Below are 20,735 nucleotides of genomic sequence, written 5' to 3' on the forward strand. Positions count from 1 at the left end.
TAAGACAACAGAATCCAAACCTGATACAATTTGAAAACACACACAGACATTTTAATACAATTTTGTTAAAATATTTACAAATTCTTAAGGAAAGGTTGATAATGTAACATTTTTATTAGATTTTAAGTTAGCTTTTCTGTATTTCATGATTATATAGAATTGTTTAATTGATTATAATAATGCATTAATTTGAATAAATTCCGGTCCCATTTAAAAAAAATCTACACTATAAAATAAGAAATGGACAGAACTCTATCTATAATGAGTTTTCTTACACTAGACATCTTTAAGCATGGACTCTGATCACTGGTTAGTGATGTCTTAGGGTAAGACTGTGAATAGGTGCAGTTTGCAATAAATTACTTCTGGTGAGGTTCCTTCTAATTCTCAAATATTCTGATTCTATGAAATTTTCTTTCGGCTATGACTGTATTATATACTACAACTTATCCTTACATTCCTATTATTATTAACTAAGTAGTTTTCTTTTTTATCTACTTCAGAGTCTTTCCTCACATTGCTCAGAAGTTCTTTTCCTTTTAGAAAAGTAAGACATCTAGAGTCCTACTCCTGCTCCACCCCTTCAGTTCTTGGATGCTTATTTTATAAAATACCTGAAAAACTGTTCTAAGTTATGCTATTTCAAATATTCTCTTTTCATTGGTGTACAAAATTTATGGTAATTAGTTGCCACTATAGATACACACCATTGCTAGAATCATTGTTTCTAGGTATGATAGTGTAGAATGTGAGAATGGTTTATTGTCCCCTTAATAGTACCTACCATATAACTTTCAATGAAGTTGATAGACTTAGATAAATTCTTAAGTGGATATTGTCATTGATTCCTTCCCTTATTTTTCTATCCCTGGAAAATTAATCTTTTTTAAATACCCACTTCTGAAGATCTGGAGAGCAAAAATTCTAGGACCAATGTGGAGATTTGCATCTACTTTTAGGTGTGTACATACGGGATTCTTCCATTTGGCTTTGCCCTCACCCAAGAATACCCTCAAGGGGAAATGTCTGGAAGACCTCTTTTTTCACTTTGTCTTACAGAAGATCCTATGGACAAAGTCAAACCCAGACAGTATAGAGTTGTATTAAAAGTGCCAGTCACATTTTAGAGATAACGATGATGGTCCATTTCACTTGAGCATGTTCTTTATGATGAGACGTCCCCATTTTCATTGCTTGATTTCTGTTGTTTTAAATCTTCATAGTTTGTGTTGTTCTTCTTGGAGAGGAATATGTGAGACATTCTTACTCAAACTACATTTAATCCAGCTTCATAAAGTTACTAGCTTTTTTATTCTGTGTAGGTTACTTCCACAGTTTCTCATCCATAAAATGTATCAACACCTATGTCCCAGGTTGTTGTGAGGATAAAATGAGTATTATCTGTTAAATCCAACAAATACATCAAATGTCTGCTCTAGTTGTTGGTTGAGACACAAATTTAGTTTGGGGTTTATAGCCTAGTTAGTGGAATATGCAATGGATGTGGTCTAATGTTTTTGTTTTGGTCTAGAACTGCAATTTCTTTCTTCCCTGGGGAAATTTATAGATTAGTACCTGCTCAGCAATACGCTATCTGAGAGAGTTGCCTGTGGACACTGAGCAATTCACTGACCTGCCCAGGGTCATGCAACCATTATGTCAGAAGACAGAATTACAACCCAGTGAGTCTGACTCCATGGCCAAGTTTCTATCCACTCTGCTAATATAATACAAAATTAGGCACAATATGTTATAGTTGAAAGAATTATGGATTTGAAGTTGGACCCTATGGTTGAATCCTGCCACTCCAGCTTACTATCTTTGTGACCATAGGAATTGTCACTTGGCTTGTCTGAATCTCAGTTTCCAGAGTTGTAAAATGAATATAACAGTAGCACTTACTTCAGTGGATTTTGGGGAAGATCAAATGACGCAATACATGTAAAGTACTTTTAAATCTTTGAAGTCTTTTGTAAATGTTAATTATTAATTTTCAGTTTTATCATTTTTATTTAATATTTTAGTTTTCAACATTGATTTCCACAAGATTTTGAGTTACAAATTTTCTCCCCATTTCTACTCTCCCCCCATTCCAAGATGGCATATATTCTGATTGCCTCGTTCCCCAGTCATCCCTCCCTTCTTTCACCCCACTCCCCCCAATTCCTTTTCCCCTTACTTTCTTGTAGGGCAGACTAGATTTCCATGCCCCATTTCCTATATATCTTATTTCCCAGCTGTATGCAAAAAAACAACTTTTTTTTTTAAGCATCTGCTTCTAAATCTTTGAGTTCCAAATTCTCTTCCCCTCTTCCCTTCCCATCCACCCTCCCTAGGAAGGCAAGCAATTCAACATAGATCACACATGTGTCATTATGTAAAACACATAGGCCACATGTGTATCATTATGTAAAACACTTCCACAATGCTCGTGTTGTGAAAGGCTAACTATATTTCCTTCCAGCCTATAATGTCCCCCTTTATTCAGTTTTCTCCCTTGACCCTATCCCTTTTCAAAAGTGTTTGCTTTTGATTACTTCCTTCCCCTATCTGCCCTCCCTTCTGTCATCCCCCTTCCTTTTTTTTATGCCCTTCCCTTTACTTTCCTGTGGAGTAAGACACCCAATTGAGTGTGTATGTTATTCCCTCCTCAGTTCAAATCCCATGAGAACAACATTCACTCATTCCCCCCTCACCTGCCCCTTCTTCCCTTCCAACAGAACTGCTTTTTCTTGCCACTTTTATGTGAGATAATTTACCCCATTCTGTCTCTCCCTTTCTCCTTCTCCCAATATATTCCTCTCTTATCCTTTAAATTTATTTTGTTTTTTAAGATATCATCCCTTCTTATTCTACTCACCCTGTGCCCTCCGTCTATATTCCCTTAAACTCCCCTAATACTGAGAAAGGTCTTGTGAATTACACACATCATCTCTCCATGTAGGAATGTAAACATAACAGTTCAACTTTAGTAAGTCCCTTATAAATTCTCTTTCATGTTTACCTTTTCATGCTTCTCTTGATTGTTGTATTTGAAAGTCAAATTTTCTATTCAGCTCTGGTCTTTTCACTGAGAAAGCTTGAAAGTCCTCTGTTTTATTGAAAGTCCATATTTTGCCTTGGAGCATTATACTCACTTTTGCTGGCTAGGTGAGTCTTGGTTTTAATCCTAGCTCCTTTGACCTCTGGAATATCATATTCCAAGCCCTTCAATTCCTTAATGTAAAAGCTGCTAGATATTGTGTTATTCTGATTGTGTTTCCACAATTTTCAAATTGTTTCTTTCTGGCTGCCTGCATTATTTTCTCCTTGACCTGAGAACTCTGGAATTTGGTGACAGTATTCCTAGGAGTCTTCTTTTTGGGATCTTTTTCAGGAGGCGATCGGTGGATTCTTTCAATTTCTATTTTACCCTCTGGTTCTATAATATCAGTGCAGTTTTCCTTGATAATTTCTTGAATGGTGATGCCTAGGCTCTTTTTTGATCATGGCTTTCATTTAGTCCAATAATTTTAAAATTTTCTCTCCTGGATGTATTTTCCAGGTCAGTGGTTTTCCCAGTGAGATATTTCACATTGTCTTCCATTTTTTCATTCCTTTGGTCCTGTTTTATAATATCTTGATTTCTCATAAAGTCACTAGCTTCCACTTTTTGTCAGGATATGATTGCTTATAGAGTAGAGAGTACTTTGTCCCAAGCTTTAGGGTCCAAGCACTGCTGTTTTCAGAGCTACTTCTACTCCACAGTCACCCCAGACTCTGTCACCACAGCGCATCTCCTCCCCCAAGAACCGCCCACCAGGACCACAGTACAGATCCAAGCAGGGCACAGCAAGAGAATCTGCCTTTGTGCCCACAAAGGGCACCTTGCATTCCTGCTCTGATCTGCTGCTAGAATCCTCCCACCGTGTGAGCCAGGGACTCGGGAAGCAGCCTCAGGAGTTTGCTGTTATTGCCACAGCTACCACTGCACCACCTCCACCACCCCTAGGGCTGTTGATCAGACCGCTCTGAACTCGATGCTGCAGTTTCCCCCTAACCTGCCAAAGCATTTTTGGGTTGAGAAGTCTGGTAACTGCCACAGCTCACTGTTTCATGGCCCCAAGGCCTGTTCTCGCTGGCTGATTCTGGGTCTGGTCTGTCCTGGCACAGTCCACGCCGGCCTGCCCTCCACTCTCCGCACCACGGGATAGACCCTTCCCGGTGACCATCCATGTTCTCCTGGGCTGGAAGGCCTGCCTCCCTCTGCTTTTTCATGGTTTCCACAGCTCTAGAATTTGTTCAGAGCCATTTTTTACAGGTATTTGGAGGGATTTGGGGGAGAACGTAAGCAAGTACCAGCTTTCCTGACGCCATCTTGGCTCTGCACCCTGCCTCCCCCCCCATTCTTTTGATATAAGTGCATAAGGTCCATGCAAGCAAACAGATCATTTGTTAGATCCCCCAGACTGCTACCAACTAAGAAGATCAGGTAAAGTTTCCCATAGAAAGTGGTATTTGATTTTGGTTTTTGATGATGAGTAGTAACTAAAATGGATAGAATAGCAAGGCATGCTAGGCATAGTAGGTAATTAGGCAAAAGTTGTCATATGTTATCCAGTAAATGCAATTAAATTTTTACAGTGATATGAATTTTCATTATATATAGTTTCAAACATAATTTTAATGGTTTTCTATAGATTATTTTTGTCTTCATTTAATTAAGATAATGGAAATATTTTTTTCTCCAAAAGTAGAAATAATTTGATATTAAAATAAATATAGCTAAAATAGTAAAACTTTATTCTTTTTTAGGTTAGTGCCCCAGTAGTTACATCTACCACTCAAGAAAAGCCAAAGGACAGTGATCAGTTTGAATGGGTAACCATTGAACAGTCAGGAGAATTGGTGTATGAAGCTCCAGAAACCATTGCTGCTGAACCTCCACCAATTAAGTCAACAGTACAGACAATGTCTCCCATACCTGCTCATTCTTTAGCTGCCTTTGGATTGTTTCTCCGCCTGCCTGGTTATGCTGAGGTGCTGTTAAAAGAGAGAAAACATGCCCAGTGTCTACTTCGATTAGTATTAGGAGTAACAGATGATGGAGAAGGAAGTAAGTGTTTAAAATTAACAATCAGTTTTTATGAAAAGACACCATGGAGCCTTTAAAATGGGCAAGTAAAATTCAGTATTTTTGAAAATACTTATTATTTGGTCCTTTGTAAGTTTTATCTCTTGATATTTTATTTGCTTAATTCAACTCATATGCTTGATTTGGACATGTCTGATAATGAATTGACAGCTAGTTAAAAAAGAGAAACTTGACAGAGTAAAACGTTTTGTGTTTTGGTCTGCCTTTGTTCTTGGTGGCCTAGTGCTCCCTGGTGTTTTTACATCCTAGAATTTAAGAATATAAAAAGGCTTCTATTTGATGGTTGTTATCCCATAAATATTTTCCTTTTTGTTTGGTTTTTTGCTTTTGCTATTTAAAGATAATCGAAGAATAATTTCATGATTCCTTAAATCCAACTAATTACCAGCCTGACTGATTAGACTTTTTCTAATTTTGTTTATAGGCTAGATGCTTTACAGAATATTTACAAGATTTTTGGGATGCCCTATATTTCTCAAAAGGGTCTTTTTTTTTGTCTCTTTTTGTTATTGCAGGGGTGAGGGATGGTTGGGGGGGGTGGAGTAGCAAAGTCATGGCACACAGAAAGGGGAGGCATATTAAAACATTTTTAAAAATGTACAGAAGAGAAGGAAGTTCAAAAGGAAGGCCCAAACAGGACTTATTTTGGTTTATTTTTTTTAATTGGATTTTTTATTTCTAGTTTACAACACTTAGTTTTACATATTCTTGAGTTTCAAATTTTTTTCCCTTCTCTCTCCTCCTCTCTTCACCCCAAGATGGTATGTACTCCAGTATAGATTCTACATAAACTTTTGCATTAAACTTATTTATACAATAAGGACATATTTTTTTTTTAAAGAAGGCTATACACATATTTTAAAACCAAGTGGTATGAAATACAGTTTTGCAATTTAATTTTAAATCCTCTTTTGTGTTCTTTGTAGCTTTTAAATTTCAAATTTTTTTTTAAAAAGGTAAGTATGAAATAGTGTCTCTTCTATCTGCCACACAGTGAGCATCACATTCAGTCAGATAGGTGAGTGCTTTGTAAAGTATAGTGCATTTGATAGAACACAGCAAACTTTTATTCAAGCAAAATACACCAAATTCTATTTGCATTTAGAATTTTGATATTGTATATTTAGTTAAGAGGGATAATATTTGGTAATCTTAATATCATCTGAGGAATGTAAGAAATATTTCATGTTTGCAGATGAAAGTGGAATTATTAGTAATTTGATCTGGCATTTTATTATCACTGTAAATTTGACCTCATCATGCATAAATAACCTTTTAAAATAATCTGGTAATCCTTATTTCTCTCTTCTTAACCCAGGTCATATCCTGCAGTCTCCTTCAGCCAATGTGCTTCCAACTCTTCCATTCCATGTACTGCGCAGTTTATTTAGCTCCACGCCATTGACTACTGATGATGGTGTACTCCTAAGGCGAATGGCACTGGAAATTGGGGCTGTACACCTGATCCTTGCTTGCCTCTCTGCCCTAAGCCATCATGCCCCAAGAGTTCCTAACTCTAGTCTCAGTCAATCGGAGGTATGTTGGATCTCACGTTTTGTTTTTTTTTTTAATTTATGGAATCATACTACAAATGATTGTACATATAGCAAGCAGTTTAAGGTTCCATTTTAAATATAATTATATTGTTATAAGATCACACAGGTATAGAACAAAATATCACTTCAAACACTCATTAATAACCTATGTCTCTTCAGATTCTCTTTGGTTATGTAAATATAAAACCAAAAATGCAATGGTTCTTTATCTCAAGAAGCTTACATTCTATTAGAATGAAACTAAAGTTACTTCATAAAGAAAGAACTAACACTTGGAGGAGTAGGAGAGGGACACATATGAAAACCATTGTGGAATAGGTGTGCCTTGAATGAACTAAGAGACAGAGACAAGGAAGTTATTTTTTACAGGCGTGGAGGACACCCTGTACAGAGGCAAGAGAAAGGAGATGGCTTATTGAGTTCAAGTTACAAGTTCACTTTGGCTATAAGTAATTTTGGCAAGTATTTGATAACTATATGGTAGAGGACATTCAGTGCAAAATTGGCTCAAGAGTTCATAATTTACCCTAGAAACCATAGGAAACCCCTGAGGATTTTTGAGTAGGGGAATGAACATGATCAGACCTGTGTCTTATAAATAGAATTTTATGAATTTCTATAGTAAAGGTTATTTAGTAAATGTTGTAATTTATAACATTTGTTTCCCTGAACAATGCTGGTATAACAAAAATACAAAATTTCTTGAAAAGCAAGAAGGACCTCATAGTATAAAGAGAAGTTCTACCATTTGCCACTATTTCCTGCATGTTCCCTTAGCTTTTTCCTCTTTTAGAGAATTGTTTGAAAATCTACTTTATAAATAATAATTTTTTTAAGCCTCCAGTGTCAAGTACACATAACAATGCATCAACAGAAGAGCAGCAGCTTTACTGGGCCAAGGGGACTGGCTTTGGAACAGGTTCTACAGCTTCTGGATGGGATGTGGAACAGGCTTTAACTAAACAAAGACTGGAGGAGGAACATGTCACCTGTCTCCTGCAGGTATTTTTGTTTCTCATAAGGGTGAAATGAGCAGTTCATAATTAGTGGCCTTTTTGAGTGATTGCTTCACATTTGAAATCATTATTTAACATTTTCATAAACTTTCTTTGGGATCTTATGTACTAAACTTTTTTTATCAAGATGGAAATACTTGACTCCATCCAGCTTTGACTTCTAAGATTTTTCTCACCCTCAACCTTTGTAATTGTTTTTAATTTTATCTGTAATTGTAATTTTAATTTTTAATTTTATACAATAATAATAACATCTGAGAAATTATTAACTTTATCATATGTTGTTGTTCTTTGTAAGACATTTTTTTCCCTAGTGAAATGAGAGAGTGCTTTTTGTGATTCATAGTTGGGACTTCTATTTAAATTAAAACAAAGGAGTAATATTTTTGTTTCTTGTACCATAAGTAAATAGTTGTAACTTTCAGTTAATTATATAACAGGGACAAAGTAGCTCCCCTTTTACCTCCCTGCGGCACTTTTCTTTCAATGAATAAAATAGCTACTAGTAACCAGTAAATTAATCTTTTGGATGAAGCCATTGACTTCTTTCTAGGCAGTAAAAACATTTATTTATGTCAGTGATTTTTCATTTTCAGGTTCTTGCAAGTTATATAAATCCTGCAGGCAGCTCAACAAATGGGGACCCACAGTCTATTCCTGAGGGTAGAGGACAGAACAGTAATGCCCTTCCATCCGTTCTTCTAGAGCTACTTAGTCAGTCCTGCCTCATCCCGGCGATGTCCTCCTATCTCCGAAATGATTCTGGTAACTCTTCTAGATCATATTGTAATTAATCTGCTGAACCATGCCTTTGTGGGAAAAACAATTTAACTTGTTATTACAAGGTTAGTTTAAATTAAAAAATTTAGTCATAATAAAATTTTAGGCTACATACAGTAGCTTTTCCGGCCAGTTTGATAGGTTTGCCTTTTATTTGTTGGAAATGCTTTGATTCTGGGCTGTTTTGGTTGGATAACATTCTTCAAAGCTATGTCAGTGGCAGGAGTTAAATTGTATTCTTAGTTTTTGTTGTTAGCATTTGTTCGTAGAATCCACACAAAGTGGATTTCTTTAGAAATTCTTTCTGTAAGTAATAATATACAGAAGCTAGAGTTCTAATAGTAATCTTGCATTTAAATGTCAAAGAGAAAATGTTTGAAATCACTTAGTTGATCTTATTAACTTATTAGCTGATTTTGTTAACATTATTTCATTGTGCAAAATATCTTATATGTTTGCTTACCATGACAAGGTTATCCCCCTGGGAGCATAAACATGCCAGAAAAAGTAGTTTTGAAAACATACTGCCATACCCAAAAGTATGTGACCTGATCTTTTAGTCTTTTAAGCTTTTTTTCTTCCCTGGTTTTCTGCATTTTATTTCCTGTCATTTTAATTAGGGTGACCATAAGATTAGCAAATAGTAATGAAATATTGTTAAAAAGTAGTGAAAGTAAAGCAGTTTATTTTGTTACATATTGGCAGTTATATATTAGCATCAGAAAAAATTGGTGGAAGGAAAAGTTGATTTTTTTTTTAAATACTGAACTGAAGGTTGACAGTTGTCTGTATATTTTATTCATGCTATCAGTTTTCCCTGTTACTACACCGTTGGTTGTAACCATGTGTTGCGCTCTCTTTATTTCCTCCCCCCAAAAACCCCAAGTCTTACAAATGGTCTTCCGTTTAATAATTTTCCTACATCAAGCACCTTTTAAAAAATATTATATTGTTGCTGTTAAGTATTTGCACACATTTCCTTTCTTCCTCCCATCTAAATTTCTGTGAAATATTGCACTGATTTTACTTTTTTACTGGTTTCTCCTTTCCGTATTCTATTATCTTCATATTGGAAGAATAAATAGGTGGAAATGCATAAAACTTTGTACTACACTTTGATATTTGTTAAGCGAAACCAAGTGATGAGTTCTTAATGTTGAGAAACATTCCTTCTTTATTGTCTTTTCTGTTCATTCTATTTGAGAAACCAGTGAGCTATTTGAGGTTGCCAGTGGGTTCAGTTTTCATTCATTTCAACAAGCATATTTCATCCACAAGTCTCATTAAATTGTGTGTGTGCGCGTGTGCGTGTACGTGTGTGTGTGTGTGTGCACGTGCGCATGTGTGTGTATTATACATACCCATGTCTTTGATGGAATTAATAGCACTTCTGTTTCAATCGTCAGATCTAAATAGCTCAAGTCTTGTTAGGGAAAAATGCAGATACTTTGGATATATTGATGAGGAATTGCATAGGGCATAGGTAGTCATCAGTAAACAGTTATTAAAGACCTACTACGTGCCATTCACTGTGCCAAGTGCTGGGAATGCAAAGAGGGGCAAAGAATAGTCCGTGATCTTGCAGGTGGACATTTTTTAATATGGGCTTGACGTTGTTTCTCACCTGTACTTTGGTGGTTGAATGAAGGATAACTGGGGTGTGGAGAGACTTATGACAGGAAGACCTGTTGTATACATGAGCAGAGGAAGGTTCCATCGGGGTGGTGGCAATATCTGAGGAGAGGATGGTGGATATTTGAGAAATGATGTAAAGTTAAAATTGACAGACTTTGGCAACAGATTGGGTATGGAGTATGAGACATAGTGAGCTGTCAAGAATGATACTTGACAGCATAAACTTGCTATATTTTTGTTCTCTCCATCATTTGAAGTATGTAAGGCTTTGTTTATTAGTATGATGACAAATGGCCTAGAAAAAGGTTTTGATTTTTTCATGGTTCTTAATTCCTAATAGGTAAGCAGATATAAGAAACAATTTTTCCTACCTATTATAGTAACATATGTCCTTTTTCTCTTAATTGCTCACTTGGTCTTAAAATTAGACTGGTACATTTGTTGTTTCAGAATTGGGTATATTGTGTTCTGCCAGCAGAATCCAACTAAGAAAATTTGCTTTAAATGTGTAATTCTCAGGTTTTATTATATGATTATTTGAAAAATTAAACTACTGATTTTTAGAGTGCATTTGATAAAAACTTCAGTTCATATTTCATAGTTGTGTTGTTAGAGTAGAGCAGTTTTCTGCAAGGAAATGGGAAATGCTGCCTATAATGACATACTTTTTACCCACGATATTTCACATTATTTGTTCAGTTTGATATGAATGAATTTGGAACTTTTCTATTCATTCAACAATGCTTGTTAAGCTTCTCTGAACAGTATTCCACTTAAGTTCTGGGGATTATTCCAATGTACATACATTTTAAATGGAAGTTAATTCCATTTGTTTTGAAATATTCTTTCAGGATCAAATTATTGTACTACAATTATGTCACTTCTATTTTAAGATATTAGGTCTAATAATTGAGTGATAAATTACGGTTCTAGAGCAGTCTGACAATGCTTTTTGGATTACCCTAAAAATACTTTGATAGTTAGGTTAAAAGCTGTTTTGTCTGTAAATCTATTTGGGAATGTTTATGGTGGCATAATAATTTCTTCCAGAAGTTAAACTAATGTAAATTAAGTGCTAAAACAAGGTAAACACCAGCTGCTAACATAGAGGGCAAGTAAACTTACCTATCTATAGCAACAAGGAGGCAGAATGTGCTGGGCAAGTTGTCTGTTATCTTTTCTTAGAAATACGTCAAGAAACATTTATCAAATGCCTATTATGTGCCAGGCACTATACTAGGAAAGTTATGAAGTTAGTTCAAGACCCTGAGCCCAAGAGTTCTAGAAATAGCACTAATTCTGCTTCAGCCCCACCCCCGCAGCCCGCATCCAGGGAAGCAACACCTGTCAAGATACAACCTAGCAACTTCTTCTGCAGGTGCTGTAGCCACTGCATCCTCAGCAAGCACAGCTCCTGAATTCCCAAAACAGAAATTTCTTTCCACCAAAGTCCTTGACACTGTTAAATGTTCCACCAAGAAGGACGATGGACAGTTATGAGCAGTATCATCTCATAAAGCAGAGAGAGACTGTTTAGGATAAAAACAGTCTAAAGAAAGCTTTGAAAGATAACCAGCTAAGCAAAGTCATCCTAGAAAATCAACCCAAAGACAATGACAACCCAAAGAGAACTACAGAAGGAAAAATGGAAGTGATTTACAAAAAACTCTTTTAACTAACTTTTTTCCACCAAGACTTGGACCCTAAGTTCACAGTCCCTTAGGTGCTTACAGAGATTTTTGCTAACAACAACAAATACAAGAAACGTTTTGGGACTGACTGACCGACCAGGTGTCTAAGGGAGGGGAAGTTGCCAAAAACATGGAAAATAGCTCAAACTTATGATACCAAAAAAAAATTGATTTTAAAAGAAATTGCCTGAGAGGACATCAGTAACTACTGACATCTATACCTTCTTTCACATCTGTGCGAAGTTTATATGGCCTTTGTCTTTATATGGTCTTTGCAATCTACTGGAGGAAGCCAGATGGGATAGGTTTAGTCCCTGCATTTAGAGAAGTTGGTGTTGATAAGAAAGACTTCATCATGTGAAGGAGGAGGTAGTAACAGAAGGATGATGTGAGATGAGGAAAGAAGAAGGAGCTCTTACTAAACTTTGTTTAGTAAAATATGAGGTGTGGTTCTCAGCTGAGAGGGTGAGGGGAATGGGAGCCACAGGAGGCCTGAGGAGGGCTTTAAAGTTATGGGAGAAAAACGGTGGTGAGTGAAATATCAGTTTTAAGGGGTAAACGCCTTGCCTTGCAGCCATGTGAGGGCCCAGTTGGAATTATGTAACATAACCTTGAGTTCTCCTGAGGCATGGTTTGTTTTTGTTAAAGCAAAAAGCTGCATCAAAGTTCATCCAACTTTCTTGGCTCCTTTAGAATGAGCAAAACATGTTTCCTGGATTTTCAGATGAAAAGGGAATAACAAGCAGATCCCACAAGACAGTGAGGAATGATTAAGAGTGGTACCTCTCAAAATTCAGATTACCTTGGGACACTTCAGCCAGGAAGAGGGATACCTGTTAACTGCCCCTTTCTCAGGATCTCCATAATTTTTTTTTCTTACTTTATAAAGCCTTAGCATAATGCTAGGAGAAAAATCTCTTGGCACCAAGGCATCATTCTAATGCTACTAAACACATTCCTTTCAGTATTAACCCAGGTCACAACAAGTGGAAAAACTGGGTAGTGCCCTGTGCCTCACACACAGGGAACTAAATTCCGTTCTCTAGGAAGATGTCTTCAAATTCCAGATCACGTTGAGTACCAGAAACTGAGGCCCTAAATTAGTCTAGCCAATGGGTTTTTCTTCTTGCTCCTTCCCAGAAGCCCTCAAACGAAAAAAATTCCTCGATAGACAAATGATATCTGACTCTTTAAAAAAGGTCTAGAGTCTAGACAAAAGGGCCACCTTACTTCTAACAGATTCTATATTGAGACTAAGCATTGAAGTTCATGAAACTGGGTCTCATTGCTAGGCGAGATTACTAGTCTCAATCCATAATGAGTCTTTTGTTTTCTAAATCAGTGGGTCGATGGATTATTCCCAGTAAGAAAAGGTGACTAACCTCTATTAGAACTATTTAAACTACTCAAAAGAGAAGGGGAGATATATTTTGAGCCGTCTGCATTCTGGACAGTTTCTAACACAGATATAATTCTTATACTCACATTTACCTTTTCCCCCTTTATGTTGGTCATTTAAAATTATCTTCCAGATATCTATATATGCTCATACCTCGCCCCCCTCCCCGCGTTAAAGAAAATTCTTCATAACAAGTTTAATTGGGAATCATGAAAATGAAAATGCCCACCAAAAGTCATGCATAGTCCTGCTTGTTATCAAACCTTTTCTTTTCACCTTGGTGAAGCACACCACAGAATTATTCCCACTTAATGAGATATGTTTCAAATATTGTATTATGTAAATTTCATACCCTAGCCAATAGTCTACTTGTTTCAGTGAAATTATTTGGACTACTGAGTCTGTTGGAGTTCATTGTATCCTTTATAGTTAACAGATTAAGAGACTTGCCTTTATTATGTATGATATTTTGAAGTTTGACATTATATTAGGACCCTTTAAAACAGCCAGGGTAACCTGTTATATAAATACTCAAATGGATCTGTGTCTCATCAACTTGGGTTTTCTCTCTGGTGAAACAGAACAATCTGCTAGTTGTCCTTATCTTCCTAAAAATTTACTGCAACGAATCAAGGCAACACAGTGGAAGATTGCTTTCAGAGGTATACCAGTGGTATACTTAGGTTGTCTGTGTGCTAACCCTTGACACATGACCAGTACATCTTCTCTTTCATTTATATATTTCCCTGATGGTTACATAGTTTTCTGTTGTTGTCTGCTCACCACAACTTTTACATTTTCATTTCTTCAAAGACTGTCTACATTCATGCTTCTTGAATGCTGTCTAGCTCATCTCTAGCACCAAACAACTCAAAACTTTGTCCTATGTAGAAAAATTCTGATTGATAATTCCTTCCTAATCTCCCTCTATTTTTATACTTTTCTCCCTCTGTGCATTTTTTGACCCAAAAGCCACATGCAATCATTTATTCCACATTTCCTGCCTTTGCAATGACTGTCTAATATGCCTGGAGTGCTCTACTCATTATCTCCTCTTAGAATCCCTGACTTGCTTCATTACTAAGTTCCAACACCATCTTCTTCAAGAGGCCTTTTCCAGTTCCCGTGTGTGCCAGAGGCTTCCCTTCTGAGGTTACCATGCTCTGTGTGTATCCTGTATATATACCTATTTAGATGTTGTCTGCTCCATTAGAATATAAGCTTCTCAAAGACCAAGACTGTTTTTGTTGCCAGGAATTATTTATGTAATTTTTTTTTTATATATTTTAAGGCCTCAATAGACTATGTTAGCCCTTGCTTTCACTCCATCAGTTCTGTACATCCTTTTCCAGTCATACAGTTCGTTTGTGTATCTTCCATGGGCTTTCTTATATGCATATTACCTTCAGTAATTTGTTAAAGCTTACTTAAACCTATCATGCTTTATGTGTCAGGGCTTCTTAATCTGAGGTTTATAGATCCCCTATTCCACGGTCTATGAATGAATTTCAAGGTAGATCCTTGAACTTACAAGATTCATGTTGTAATACATTTTTATTTTTACTAATCTTTAAGTTAAATTTAGCATTCCCTTGATTTGTTTTCAAATTTTTTTTCTAAGAGATTCATCAGACTGCCAAAGGAGTTCATGACACACACACACAAAGGTTGTCAAATCCTTCCTTATGGTTTAGCACAATTTTGATTCTTCAGAAAATATCATATTCTGTGATTTGCAATCATGTAGTTTCACTACAGGCAGATTATTACTGTTGTCAAAGATGGCATTATTGTAAGCATTATGCTGTTTCCCACTATTTCCGTTTTGAGGTGAGTTCATTGTCTTTTTGGTGTACCTGTCTAAAATCTGCTGCAATTGATTAATAAGGTGGGCTTCCCATACAGTTTCATATCATAATTTCAGCAATATATTTGCATCGTAAACTTCTGTACTTTTGTCTGCCTTGTACTAACCACACTAGCCTACTTGTTCTTTTTCATACAAAATATTCCACTTTCCATTTCTGTGCTTTTGCTATCTGGAATGCTTCCCCTACCCCTTCTCATTGTTGTATTTTAGAATTTCTAGCCTTCTTCAAAATTCTATTAAATGAGGCCTCCTATATTAGTCCTTTCTTTATCCTCCCCACTGTATTCCCCACTGTCACTGTTTGCTTTATTTTACTTTGCATAAAATTTGTATTTAATTAACTGTGCACGTGTTATTTTCCTTGATAGAATGTAGCCACTTGGAGTTTAGGGATAGTTTCATTTTTTCTCGTGTCCCAAGTACCTGTAATACCGCCTACAACATGATAGCCCCTTAATAAATAAATGTAAGTTTGTTGCTTGGTCGTTTACGGAAAGGCTAACACACAGTCCATTGTTCATCTTTTGGTTGTCCTCTTTCTAATCTTGAAATGCTCTTAGGAAGTTCTGGGTTAGTTGCTTTCCCATACATTAAGGTTCTTGCCAACTAGTTTTCACTTCTACATTCTTTACTGCTTCATATGACTGTGCTACTTAGAATTTTCCACCCACCTCCTCCATAAGGTTTTCCAAATGAATTTGTTTATTAACCAGTGTTGCCCTTGGCTTTCATATCTCTTATTCAGCTTAAGGAGGAGGTGAGGTGTTTACTGGGTAAGGCAGTTTCTGGCGTCTTTGTTGTGTGATCACCCTTTAGGAGTAAGAAATGGTCCTGTCTGTGGCTATCCCGTGTGTCTGTGTCTGTGTGTGTGTGCATGCATGCATGCATGTTTGTGGAGGGGAGGGGGAGAGAGATTGATTTAACAGGAGGTCAGGATATAATTGGGAACAGTATAGTTTTCTTTATCTCTTCTTTCAATTTGCAGTTGAATTTTAACTTTACTTTTAAATTTGATTAATAGACTAGGTACGCATCCAACTAATTAGCAAATATATCCTACACTGGTAACCAGCTATTGTCTGTGTGTTAAGAGAAAAATCAATTTCATGTCTGTTGCCTCCCCATTTCTTTTTCTTAAAGTGCAAATTATTTGCAGATGTGCAAGACTTCTTAATCATCTACCTACTTTTGACCTCTTTAATTTTTTAACCCTGAACTATTTATTATTCAACAACATTTTCTCTATCTTTGCCTTGATGTCATTTAATATCAGTATTTCTTAGTTTGAGCATGTTAAGTTCTTAGTGGAATGTCTCTACTTTTTTCATTCCTGTACAATGAATAGTTAGTATATAAGTGACAATCATCATCACCATGGCAATATTTTGGCTTGTGTTTGTCATGAACTCCTGAAAAGCAATATTGCTAATTGTCTCATGACATGTATGTGTTTGGTAATTTTAGAATTAGAAAGTGCTATTAGGTGTTATCCTATCCAACCGCTTCATTTTATTTTTTGTTTTGTTTTATTCTATTGGTCCTTTATTTTTAATCAACTCCCTTGTTTTACAGATTAAAACAGAAACATGAGTTTAATTTTCTTTGCAATTTATCCAGGTGACATCAAATCATATGGTCAGGAACAATCATTCTAACTCACTTCATAAAGCTATTAAAGAAATGGCACTATATGATTTGAAATAAAAATTAACTGATCACAAAATGGTCACAGTTTGTAAGGAAAAAATCTACAGCCAAATCCCTTAGAACTTTTTACATGTGTAGGTAATAAATATTTGTCTTTCTAGCAAATAACTTTTGTCATTTCCAAACTTTAGGGAGCACTATATTCTTAGAATTGTTGGTATATATTATCCAGAAAATGTCAAGCTGGGCACAAGCTGGCTTCTGCTAGAAAGTTCTCTCATATCTCTTCTGTTTACAAGAGGAGTAAATATGTTGTGGAAGCAGTTTTAGAAATCTAGTTTTAGAAATCTTTTCCTCATTAAAAGTGCCTTAAGCTCACAGCAATAATGGGACTCCTCTCCCCATTAGCAGCAATTCTTCTGAGCCACCTCTCCAAGCTCCTCCTAATAAATGCCTCCAAAGCAATGCCATCAAAATCTTGTTAATATTTCCAGTATTTATTTCTTGTCTTAAGAATGCATTCTCATCCACATCCTAGAAGATAGGAACATGTGTTTGTTCATGTGCTTTGTATATTTCTGAGATTAACGTATTTTGTAATAAAGACAGATATTTATGGCTGACTACAGCACTTCCTACTTCCATGTTTTCCCTTTTTGTGTACATTTCCCCAGACATACACCAATTCCATAGTCAAAAGAATGCTCCCTTTTTCTTAAATGTCTGACTGCATTTAGCTTATACAGCTTGGGAAATATGTGTAATTGATATTAAAACCATTCTTGTTTATAAAAAAAACCACAAAAACCACAAGACTAATTCATTTACTCTCAATATTGTAAAAAAACAAAAGAATATTTCTAAATTTTTAAAATTTCTCCCTGTGCTTACTATTTCATTGACATCTGATTTCATCTCTGGAAGTTCCTCCTTGACTGATACAGCTAGTGATTCTTGTGTGACTTAATTCATCTTTGAGAATGGCCTGAAAGAAAGCTTCTCTCATTGTAGCTAGGCTAGTCCACAAGTAACAAACATTCTGTCATTTATGAGACTATACTTAATGTCTTTCTTTTAAATTCACACTCCTCTTGCATTGTCTTTAAAGAACCCAGATGTAGCTGCATACCCTGATAAAAGCATCAAAGCAAATCTTGGTAGCTGTTGCTCATATAAAGAAAGAAAAAAGTGCATCCTTGTGAGAAGTTTGAATCTTTCATGAGGTATAAGATGATCAATTGAAGACATGGAAGAACCAAGAAAAGTTTTTCGAGTTTTGTTTGGTTATGGATAGAAGAGTCCTGAGAATATTTATAAGACATGGGTAAATCACAAGTATAGAGAGAAAGATACTGTGGTTGACAGACGGTATGATCAAAGTATCAAGTTCCTAGAATGGTTGTCGAGGGCACATCTTGTTAGGCAGGGAAGGCTGAGTCATCTTCATCCTCTGAGACTAGAGCAAAAGAGAATGTTAAGTGATCTCAAGTGCTGCCATGGCAAAAGACAGTCCATAACCTCAAGGAGCTCCCAATCTATGTACAAATAAGCCGGATACACGATATGTATCAACAGAATGAAGGTAAGAAAGATTTAAAAAGAGATTAGGAAAGGCTTCCTGTAGAAGTTGAGATTTTAGCTAGGACCAGAACTCAGGGAAGGCAGAGTTTAGGAGAGGGGGCATTCCTGGTATGGAGGGCAGGAATTGGGGAAAAAAAAAAAAAGATAGATGGTTTAGTCTTGTTTGTGGAACAGCAACGAGACCATTTTTACTGGGTCATGGGGTGGTGTGTGGTGGTAAGATGTTGTGAAGTACTTTGAATGCCAGAGGATTTTGAACCTGATCTTGGAGGTGGTAGGAAGTCACTTGCAGTTTATTGAATAGAGACAGTGGTAACATGGCTGGACTTGCCATTGGGGAAAATCATTTTGGTGGTTGAATGGAGAACGGATTGGAGACTGGAGGCAGACAGACCAGCAGGCATTTGCAGTAATCCAGGCATGTGGATTTGAGGGCGTGTTCTAGGTTAGGGTCATTATCAAAGGAGAGATGGGAACATATTCGAGGAATGTTGTAACAATGAAATTGACAGGAGAGGGCTAGGCCTAAGTCTTGACAAGAGGGTGAGAAATAATGAGGAGTTAAGGTGTGTGAGCCTGTGGGACTTGGAAGAAAGTGTTGTCCTTGACAGTAATTAGAAACTATTCTATGCACATGGAGCCCAGTCCCAGCTTTTACTTGATTTCCATTGACATGTTGCTTAAATTCCAGCTGACCATCTTGCCCCTCACATTGAGGAAATCTTAAAGCTTCATTTTCCCCTAACTTGCTTCATTTTTATTAATGGTGCCATCATCTCAGTCACTCAAGTGCAAAATTGATTTTAATTTGTTGGATTAAAAGGCACATTAATTAATTAATTGATTGATTGATTGATTGATTGATTAGTGCGTTCCAGAGCCAAATATCATTTGAGCTTTTAAATGTTTCAAATCATCCATTTTGAATTATGTTTTGCTTATTACCCATCAATTAAATGGATAATCACAAGTCTGCCGTATTTTTTTAAACATCGAAAGGCCATTGTATATTTTTAGTTTCATATTCAAGTACACATTTGCTGTGTTACTTTTTGGGGTGATGCAAAGGGGTATAGAATTACAACTTCATTCATGTTACGAACTCCTACGACTATTTTGGTTTTTAAAGTCCTAGAAAGTTGCCTGTGACTCTGAAAGCTTAAGTGACCTTCTTTTGTTCATATAGCTAGTAGGTGTCAGAGTCTTAACTTAAAACCATGGTTTTCCTGACTTAAGACTAGTCATCTATCCATCCCACCACACCATACCACACATCTTCTACATAAAATATCTTTTGCTGATATTGATTCTTAAAGTGTATTTAGACATCACAAAGGCAAAAGAGAGGATTTGATGTGAAGACAGAGGCAAATATGAACTGATTAGCGTCAACTTAGTTCTATCATTGTTGTGGAAGTCTAGTATTTCAAATAGAATTATACTTAGTATTAATGGCTAAATACATTGGTTGAAGGATGAGTTTTGGGTTTTTTTAATACCTAAGAATTCTCATGAGTTCAGAGTTACTAAGCCATTTTATGACTTAATAAAGCAAGTCAAATTCTGTTACAATGAAACCTTTAATAAGACTTATCTAAAATTTTTGTTGCGTTTGAATTTAGTTGTAATCATAGTAAAGATTTTATTGTCCCTGGTTTGATTAAAGTTGGCTATTCAACTTAACTCTTTAGCTATTTTTGTGAGCCCTAATAAAAATGTTATTCTGTGTATTTCATACATATAGTTGTTATGGTAACAGTAAAACTTCCAGTTAGTGTACATAACTATTACATTAGGATATTTTAATATAAGTTTGCAGAACATTCTGTTAAATTTGCAAATGCATTTAGTGCCATTTAAATAAAACAACCTGAACTGTGACCTAATGAAATCCTAGTTCAGATTAGTTTTAATGCTGTTATGTTATTTTTTGATACTTAGTCTAGTGCAGGTCCAAAGTGAGCTTACGTTATACTTACTGTTTATATAGCAAGGTTCCAGAGTACTTTTTTTATAAGATATAAAAAGCAATTTTGAGTTTTGATATTGATATTTGATACATAAGAAACAAATGAGAGTGTCAAACTGCATTTTACCTACTTTTTTATATCATCTGTGCCTAACCTGCCCATTTTACCCAACACCATATGCCAAAATTTGAAGTATTAAACCTAAAGTAAACTGTTTTGATGAGATCAGAGATACATGAGATACATTTAAGTATTCTAGTAATCAATGCATAATGCTAATCTAGAGTCTTAGACCTTTGCAATGCAATGTCACTATAGTTTTAAGATAAAAAAGATAAATAAAAACAGTTCTCTAAATTCATTATTCCCAGTGATAATTAGAATACTGTGGCTTAAAAACAACATTTGACTAAAATGTGTTTCCACATCCAGAATAGCCCTTATTTTGATGCTTGT

At 35.9% G+C, this 20,735-nt stretch overlaps 1 protein-coding gene across 2 annotated transcripts in view; it reads left to right on the forward strand.

Annotated features, from left to right (window-relative positions):
• Window positions 1-20,735, forward strand: part of BIRC6 (baculoviral IAP repeat containing 6) — a 295,513-nt gene that overhangs the window by 186,523 nt on the left and 88,255 nt on the right. For both annotated transcript variants that reach the window (XM_036749540.1, XM_036749541.1), the window contains exons 62-65: window positions 4,795-5,095; window positions 6,453-6,670; window positions 7,528-7,692; window positions 8,303-8,471. In XM_036749540.1, coding sequence (XP_036605435.1) covers window positions 4,795-5,095; window positions 6,453-6,670; window positions 7,528-7,692; window positions 8,303-8,471 — 853 coding nt within the window. The remainder of the gene's footprint in view (window positions 1-4,794; window positions 5,096-6,452; window positions 6,671-7,527; window positions 7,693-8,302; window positions 8,472-20,735) is intronic.

This window comes from Trichosurus vulpecula, chromosome 3 (genome assembly GCF_011100635.1).
Source record: "Trichosurus vulpecula isolate mTriVul1 chromosome 3, mTriVul1.pri, whole genome shotgun sequence".
Classification (NCBI taxonomy): Eukaryota; Metazoa; Chordata; class Mammalia; order Diprotodontia; family Phalangeridae; genus Trichosurus; species Trichosurus vulpecula.